Source organism: Phlebotomus papatasi, chromosome 1 (assembly GCF_024763615.1).
Source record: "Phlebotomus papatasi isolate M1 chromosome 1, Ppap_2.1, whole genome shotgun sequence".
Taxonomy (NCBI): domain Eukaryota; kingdom Metazoa; phylum Arthropoda; class Insecta; order Diptera; family Psychodidae; genus Phlebotomus; species Phlebotomus papatasi.
This window is the reverse complement of record NC_077222.1, coordinates 9,382,528-9,391,946: the sequence shown is the minus strand read 5'-3', so window position 1 is coordinate 9,391,946 and position 9,419 is coordinate 9,382,528. Positions and strand designations below refer to the sequence as shown.

General features: G+C 32.6%; 1 protein-coding gene across 1 annotated transcript; it reads left to right on the top strand.

Annotated features, from left to right (window-relative positions):
• Nucleotides 1-311: 311 nt before the first annotated feature.
• LOC129798717 (transcription factor Jra) lies at nucleotides 312-8,821 on the top strand. The gene is made up of 3 exons (XM_055842011.1): nucleotides 312-2,217; nucleotides 2,351-2,564; nucleotides 7,647-8,821. Exons 1-3 carry the CDS (start codon nucleotides 1,924-1,926, stop codon nucleotides 7,964-7,966), a joined length of 828 nt encoding a protein of 275 aa, XP_055697986.1. The 5' UTR covers nucleotides 312-1,923; the 3' UTR covers nucleotides 7,967-8,821.
• Nucleotides 8,822-9,419: the final 598 nt, after the last annotated feature.

Below are 9,419 nucleotides of genomic sequence, written 5' to 3'. Positions count from 1 at the left end.
ACGATAAAATCTTATTGTGTTTCTTCTAACATATATCTCAATATCTCAGCTTTAAAATAATATTATAAAGATTTTATCGAGTTAACTTACAGTTTATTAGTGCTACTTTTATTATTTTGACTCAAAAGTATCGCATTCAGGGCTCAATTTTGAGAAAAAAAATAATGCTGAACTGAAAATTTCATCTCCTGAAAAGTTGTCAAAAGGAAGTTACGACAAATGCTGATTTAACTGACGACATGACGCCAATATAAATGACATTTTGAATTTTAATTGATCAATTTTCCCGTGAGATGGCGTTTGTGTTGCAAAAGAGGAAACTAAAATGATAAGTGGCGGCTAAAATTAAGTAAAATATTGTTTTCCTTGCTGAAATTTGTATTAGTAGTTAAGAAATGGGCGAAAAGGTATCTTATCTTTAATTTTTTATTATTTTAAATTGTTACACTAAAATGAAAGGTTGAAATTTAAATTAAATTCAACTGCCTCCACAAAAATGTAAAAATTTAAATTTTAAATGGCGAGGTGTGAGCTGAAGGGGCTGAGCATGGCCTATATTAGAGTAATTCAAAAACTAGATAATCGAATGGACATAAAATATGTTCAATTGAAACAGAAAATGACCAAACACTTCTTAACTTGAGGTATATAATTAATGTTTTACCTGTTCTTCAATATCATTTTTATCACAATCATTCTAAATTCAAGATTACTATAGTTACTATTGTTACTATACAACCCTCACATTTTTCAATTAGCTTTGCACTTTGCATTTTACCAGATAATTATTCCACCCAATAATTCCGATGGCATATCTTGGAAATGGAACATATAGTGTCAGCCAGTGAATATAAAATGAGTAAAATGAGTGAATTGGCCATTCTACTCCGGAAAAGGCACAATTGGATTTTTATTGCATTTACTTGGCTGATGGGAATTCTGATAGTGACAAAGTCCTTTTGTGTGGGCAGAGGTGAAGTGCGCCAATATTCTCAATTCCTCATGTTTATCGTGGATCCAAGCTTTACTTAACCGCCACGTCCAAGTGAAACCAACTATCTTGCATATAGACTTGTGCCAATAGAAATTTTCGTTTAATATCATGACAACATTTACAGCCAATGGGGATCGTGGAAAATGACGACATTGGCTATTTTTATGCTACAGTTAAACCTCGCTGAAACGTGATACTTTTGCACAAATGCAACTTTTGTGTTTGCACAGGTGTTGCAGTTGATTACAGGAGAGAAGATATTTGGGATTTTCCTAAAATTGTCTTACAAAAATGGGATGTCAAGTAGGGTTATACTGTACATATGAGTCATGACTTAAGGGGCTCGAATGAGTATTTTTCGTTCATTCGTGTGAAAACCTTCGTGCAGTAAAGAGCTCAGGAACTACATTTTATTATTGAATTTGTAGAAAAGAAAAAAATAAACTCAGTGTTGTGCGGTATTTTACTAATATTATTTTATTTTCGCTAAGAGACTACCAGTGTCTTTTGCATAGATTTGGATGTGTCAATTTGTTAAATTATAGTCTAAGTTGAGTCGTTTTTAGTGGTGAAGGAACTAAAACGCTTGACACGCCAAATACGCAAAACAAATCATCAAGGATTTTTGCTGTTCCACCATATATAAGTAATAAATGAAGTGACCTTACAAAGCTTATATAAAATTATGATGGATTTAATTAGGAAAAGAGTGTTTTGAAGGCAATAAATTGTGCTAAAAGGTGAAAATAAAGGTTCGAAAAATATTGGAATTACGTGATATTGTGCAAGTCAAAGTGACATTTGGAAGTACACGCCTGCTTCGTTCTTTTATTTGTAATATAAATTCAAAACAGCCTTCCTTTGGTGCTGTGGAGCAAAAAAAAATTGTCAGTGAGGCGGAAATTGAGTAAAAAAAACAACCTGTAACTATGAAAATGCGAGATAATCCCAACAACATGGAGTCATTCTATGAAGAAAATGCCCAGTTCACAACGACTCCAGCCACAACAACGGGTGGGAGTCTCAAGAGACCATTTACACTGGATCTCAATAGTAAAGATACCCCAAAGCGATTGCGATTCAATCAATCTGTGAATACCACGTCTGTGATTAGTAGTCCAGATCTGCAAATGCTCAAGATGGCCTCGCCAGAACTGGAGAAATTCATTATGAGCAATAATACACTTCAAACACCCACACCCAGTTTGGTATTCCCGCAAAAGGTACCTTGAAACCAAAAACCAATATCTGTATATGTATTGCAAAAGATCCATAGATACAATCCCATGATACTTGATTATCAAGGAGAAGTATTTGAAAAATAATATTAATAATTTTTGTTGTCATCTTTCGTAGGTCACCGTGGAACAGGCTATGTATGCCAAAGGTTTCGAGGAGGCCCTCAATTCGCTCCATAATAGCGATAAAACCCAAAATCTCACCGTAACCAATACATCCGCCGTGACAACGACAACCAACAACAATAACATCATTAGTAGTAACAACAATACAATAAATTCCTCATCCTTGGCCATGAGTGGCGGAACCGTCGTTACCTACACGAATATGGGTGAGTTAGGGCGCCAAAAGTCTACAATTAAGAATGTCCTTGTGTGTGTGTAATCTGGTATTTTTTGGACATTCTGGACACATAATCCCCTTCTGAAAGACAATTCATTTCCATTAAGGCCAAAAAAAGCACTCTGAAATGAACACGAAAATGAAATTCAAATTTTGTGACCGACGACGGAAGTCTTACCTTTGTGGCAGGTTTTCTGTTCTTTCTTTCCAAAAAAGAATTTCATGTCCAATATCCTTATCTTCTTTCTACCCCCCAAAAAAAAAGGTTCATAAAAGGTCATAAATACTTCATTGTATTCAAGGGCAAACATTTTAAGAATCAGAACGCTTTCTATTGGTCACTGGTTATCATGAAAAATAATTTCGGTGATTAGCCATCGCTGTGCCTAATTAGCACTGGATTGAAAAACAAACTCATTTGTTATATAAATGAGCTTTGTGGTGCAATTGCAGATAAAGCATCAAGAAATGCTTCCAATCCACAAACTCAAAAAGAAATACCCACCATACCTGGGCCCAATGTCGTAATGAATTGGCAAGAATTTCTACCTGTGATTCGAAAATTTTGTCGAGCTGGTGCCAAAAGTTGATTCTCGAAAAAAAAAAAACACCAAGTTATTATCAGTCCGTGGTGAAAAAAAAGATATATTCCAATTGGAAAGTCCCTCTTGCACAGAGCGACCACATATTGTGAGACACGACAAATATTGTAATGCAAAATGTGTGTGGGTCGCGTAAAAATGGCCCTCTTTTATTTTATACATATATTTATTGTACTATCCACGCACATATATTTTCTGATCTTCACAGCACGCGAAAACAACAAAATGGGAAAGAATGAAAGGAAAGGAAAAACAGCAAAAAGAGCCAACCCCAGTGCTAATTTAAATTTTAATTTACGCCACTTTTTTTTCAAAAACCATCGCGAATAAAAGTCTCTGTCTTAAAACACATACTTACTTGACATTTTACATATATTTTTTGAGGTATTTCTTGGAGTTTTGTCTCTTCGGTTGCTAAATACACAATACTCGGTAAATAAATTTAAATTTTCAACGTAGAGGAAGTAAGTAGCATGAAAAGGCTTAATTGACCAACACCAGATAGTTCTTGAAATAGGCACAAAATCCAGGAATTGAGCTGAAATACATAGCAATATTTGTAAATATTTAAAATCTTCCAACACTTTTGGGTGTGTTTGTATTTTGTTGGTATATAATTCACAGCAACTGAATTGAAAAAGTGCCAAAAATGTCATACAATATCGAGAAATGGCTTTGTATGCAAATTTCAGTCAAATTTTTCAATGTTTCTGATGTCTTTCAAACCAGCTTGGAAGGACATTTTGATAATAACATATGCTCTATTGTTTATTTTTCATTGCACAAACGAATTGGTTGTTCATTTGAAAATAAAAGGATCTTTGAATGTCATTTCTGCGGCCAAACTAGTACGATATGTGAAGAACTATATAAACGAAAGAACTGAAAGAATTTTCTTTAATAACGGGAAATTGAACACTCGCCACTTTTTGTAGAAGTTCCTTAGTATAAAGAAGTACGGACTAGATACTAGGGTATTTGAGACTAGCTTTTCTCTTCAAAGTATTAATTGTCAACTTAACGCGTTTAAATGAGGAATATGTCCCAGATTAGAATTCCCTTTAGGTTTCAAAGGAGTTTTGGATTACAGTAGACTCTCTCAAATTCGGTTCGAGCTAGTTCAAGAAACTTTTCATTTATTGATAAGAAAAAGAAATTTCCCAAAAGTAAGTGATATTGTACTAATAACTTTGGAAGTTGAAGACAGTGACTTAATTTGATCAGTATTGGTCAAGTATAAAAATGAACTGCGCTGATTTCTCCTAAGAACGTCCTTAATGTTAGCCTGTGAGTTACCCCTTTGGAAGGGGTATCATAGATAGCCTTAGTATTCAGAGTTAGTTACGCTGAGGATTCTGGAGAAACCTCTAACAGCCTTACAGATTCCCCGACCCTGAATTGATTTAATACTATAATAATCGTATTAATTCTGCATGCAAGATAATTGTAGCATTATTTAAAAATAAGTTGATGAAGTTTACAACATATCCTTCCTCCATTTTAACAATATTATAATAATTATTAACATTATAGGGGTAGAATTTTACAAATTATCCAATATAAATTGATTGTTTTTCTATTGAAGGTTGAATTTTAAACAGATTATTCGAAATTTCAAAAAGTTCAATTCAAAGTGCAATTTAGCTTCCAAATGTTATCTTGTTTTTACTGTATAATCTTGGCAATATTTAACGACTTTTTTTAGCATTAGGTACGCTACAAATTTAATACATTTTTCTGAGAAAACGTAAAGAAATTCAATCTTACTGTATTGAAAAAAAAAAAATAAAAAAGAACAAGTTTAAAGTTTAATACTAACGTATACCCTTTTAGTTTACTGATTTTCAATGTTAATTTACTGAAATTGGCCAATTAAAGATGTCAAATTGTATTTTCAGTTTTTGATTATACATGGACAAAATGTTCCTCTGTCTAGTATCACAATTTCTTAGTTTTTATTCTGATTGCGTTCTTAAAACAAAATTAGTTGATTAATATACGATGCCAAATTTAAAATATCGGTCTTGCACACAGGAAAAATTTCGTCTCTAAATTTAAGAATATATAAAACCTAGGGAACTTAAATTGGACGTGAAACTTTGAATCGTTTAAGTTTAGAAGCTCTGGGCGAATGAAATGGACTAGAGTTCCTACTGCTTACACGGATCTTAGATCGAAAACTTAAATTCAGTTTAAAACTAAATGTGCATGGTTTCGGAATTAGGGCATTGACATACATCGGATGGGATTTGAAACTAAATTCCTGACTCCTTTTCTGATCAAGAATTTTCCATTTTTCTGTGCGTAGTTTTCTTGTTTTACAATCAGGTTTTATTGGCTAACATTTCGATCCTGCGTGGGGACGATTGGGACTTTCCTCTGGGTCTACACACAATAACAATTTATGAGAATATTCAACATAGGCACTTAAAATAATTTCTAAAGAAGTAACTTTATTAAAATAACTATTCTTGTTTTTAGAAATTATTTTAAGTGTTTTTGTTAAATATTTTTATAAATTGTTATTATATGCAAGCCTTGAGGAAGATCTCAACCAGGGACCGAAACGTCGGTCTACAAAAACTGATTGTAGAATGAGATATCTGATGGTCTTTATTTCTACGTATTAAGGCCTCTACACATTGCAGGAATTTTCGTCAAACATTGCATTTTGACAAGATTTTGACGTTTAAACATACAGCTGTGAAGATAATTATATTCAAAAAAGTATTTTTTTTACGAAAATTGCTCTACTTAAATTGAAAATTCTGGTATGGGAGAAACTAGTGTACTAGTAAACACGGGGTAGTTGTAAATACTGCGATGTTTTTAATGATGTATTAGATTTTAGAAAACGAGACTTATACAAATTTATAGGTAGTATTGAGATCCTTGTTTCCTGAATAAATAGTCGCCATAGGTCCAAATAGTGCAGACATAAAAATCAGTGTTTACTTACCCCGTGTTTAATACTGCCCCGGTTTCTTCTAAATTGTGTAAATAATCATATATTCACTAAAACGATGGAATTACTCACATTGGTCTGTACTCTCCAGTTATTTTTCCCTTGTCTTTAGAGGAATTTACGTCAATATTTGACAGTTTTTCCTACACGAGTGTAGGCAATTTACTTCAATATGGATGTAAATTTCTTTAGTGTGTAGATGTCATCCAGGGGTGAACAAGAACCGTGAAACCGAATAATCGTCAAAATAAGTTTGTCCAGTTTGCGTTTTGACCATTGCCGTACAATTTTAATTTGACGTTTGTTCAGTTTCAAACGATTCTTCGTCACTTACAGTAAACTCTAAAGGTACACTTCTAACACTTACAGTAAACTCTCTTAAATTCGAGCATATGCGACCGAATTAAAAAGTAGCCCCATCTTAAAGAGCCGAATTATCGAGAGTCTACTGTATTTATTTAGTTGATTAAATTTTTCAGAAGATATGCGTATGGCTTTACCAAATCCACAATTTTTCCTTAGAAAGTTCAATTTTAATTTATATTAATCATAGTTAGAGCAAAAGGCGATTGAATTTCACAGATTTACTGAAAATTTCGATTATTCCTTAAAAAATTCTCGATTATTAGCCTTTTCGGCTCACATCTCTATGACATTCATCCTTAATTTTGCTATTTTAGTGTGAAATCTTCTCTTTTTACGTTGTTAATTGTGGTCATATCACTTAATAATGCTTTGTCTACTGTCTTACCTTAAGTAAATGGCTTTGCACTGCTGAAAAGTATGTGGGAAATTCACTAACAGCTCAAAGGACCAAAAATGCAATGCACTGAATGAACTCCTTGTTCTCACTGCAAAACAATGGCCGATGTGAGTGGCATTTACTTCTTTCTGCCTCGTGCGCCCTCTCGCGGAAATGTCGTTGCACAAAATATGAATTCAAAGGAAACGCAGTAACCAATTTGAATTTATTTTTGAAAATGCACAATATTTAATTATTTAATCTTCTTATTTTGCTTCTCTCGCAATACAGAAACTTTCCATGGAGGTAAATGGACTGAAAAAGTATTGTTCCATATCCCACTTTTAGAAAAGTTCAAAGTTCTTCATCTCTGTGTAACCAAAATGCGATAATAAGCTCTGTAAAGTTGATTGCTGATCTGCTGTTTGAATTTCCTACATTTGCTGATAAACACACGTTTAAGAGGCTTTTAGTGCTGTGAGAAGAATCTCAGTGAGCAGATGAATGGTTATAAAAAAAAATGTGTACACATTTTTCTTGCAATTCAGAGGTCATTCAGTTCATTAACATTCACATTCTGACCGTTCCTTTGGGGCGACATGTTATAATGATCTCTGCGTTAAATTTTTACAACATCTCCTTTGTCTTGTGGGTTGTTTGTCCAGGAATGCTGAGAGATATAGACACTTAAGAGAGTGAAATTAAACAGAGAAATTTTCCATGTAGTAGCGTTTTATTTATTTATTTATTTTTTAAATTCAGATGATCCCGTAATTGTGCCCATCAAAGATGAACCTCAAACTGTTCCAAATTCACCTACGCTCAGTCCTATCGACATGGAGACCCAGGAGAGGATAAAACTGGAACGGAAGAGACAGAGGAATCGAGTGGCAGCGTCCAAGTGTCGGAAAAGGAAGCTCGAGAGGATATCCAAGCTAGAGGATAAGGTTAAGTGTCTCAAGGGAGAGAATTCTGAGCTGACGGGAGTCGTTTACAACCTCAAGGAACACGTGATGCAGCTAAAGCAACAAGTGATGGAGCATATGAACGCCGGATGTCAAATCCAAATCCAACAATTTTAGGGAATTGTCCAGATTCCAAAATAAAATTGTCGTCCTTGCACCTCGTCTTTCTCTTTAAAAAAAAAGAATTCGTACCATTTTTTCTAAGTGTAATTTTTTGTATAGGAAAGGAGTATGAGATAAAAAAAGAATTATTGATAACTGTTGCTTTAATTATGAATAATTTCTCTTAGGTGACAAATTAACATGATTACGAATATTACTTTTTTCCATGTTAAGTGATTTTTACCATTAATTTTAGTTATTTATTTTTGTAATCTTTAAGAGATAATAAAAACAAAAAATTATTAAGTGGCATTCCTGATAATCAGGACAAAAGTTTAGTTGTAATAAAGAACAAAAAGCTATGTAGTCCGCAATTAATGTCTTCTTCTCAATTTTTTGAAAAAAGAAAAATAGTAAATGTTATTTGATTTTTTTTGTAAAACTGGTATTTTTGAAAAATTGTGCTACAGTTTTTTCAGCAATATTTTTTTGTGCATAGAAATATGTGACTTCTAGTCTTGCTAGAACTTTTAATCAAAAAAACGGTCAACGGAGTCGAATAGGAGGAGAAAATATTAAATGTGAATGAATCTGCATGAAGTAATTTTTAAGGTTTTTTTCATTGTGGAGCGGAACAAAGATGCCATTACATGATTGTTGCTACAAATAAGTGCTTTTTGTAAGTTTTGTCGCATAAGTTCACCTTTTTTATAAAAAACAAAAACAAAAAATAAAAAATAAATTCAAGAAAAATATTGAAAGACCCTTGAATTGTCAAGATTGTGAAAAAAAGAAAAATTATATTTATACCAGATTATATACAGATGAGAATATTATTATAAGAGAAATAAAAATATATTAAAAAAGCTATTTCGTGTTTTATATTCTTTTTTATTGCCTAATAGTAGAATTTTTATTGTTTAATTACCATAATATCTTTTGCGAGTAAAACGAGGATAGATAATTTTCTGTGTCTTTTTTAAGCTGAATATTTAAAAAATAAGAACTTTTTTTTAATTCTTGTTTTTTTCGATTTTGAATAATTATTTGATTTTTAAAATTTATCTTGGTTTCATCGCAGGAAATCCCGCAGTAGAGTAGTAAAAATTATCCATAAATACTGTTTTTTCAAATTTTCAATATATGAAAATTGAAAAATATTTTTGATAAAAGGATAATTAAAAAAAATTATAAATTATCCTGACATCTCAGAAATGATTTAAGTCACTTCCTATCAATATTTTACGTTTTTTACTGAGGAGTAAGGAAGGAACCTCCACACTTATTTAGAACTAGGCTTTAAAACGATTCCTGGACAATCCCTTATACCGGCTTCAGACTGGAGGTTTAGCCCAGTTCCCAGAGGTCTCAAAAATCTTAATAACAAGCCATTTTGTTGATTTTTTAAAATCTAATGAATCATTTGCCCCAATAATTCAATCCTAATGGCTCCGGAACACCTTTTAGA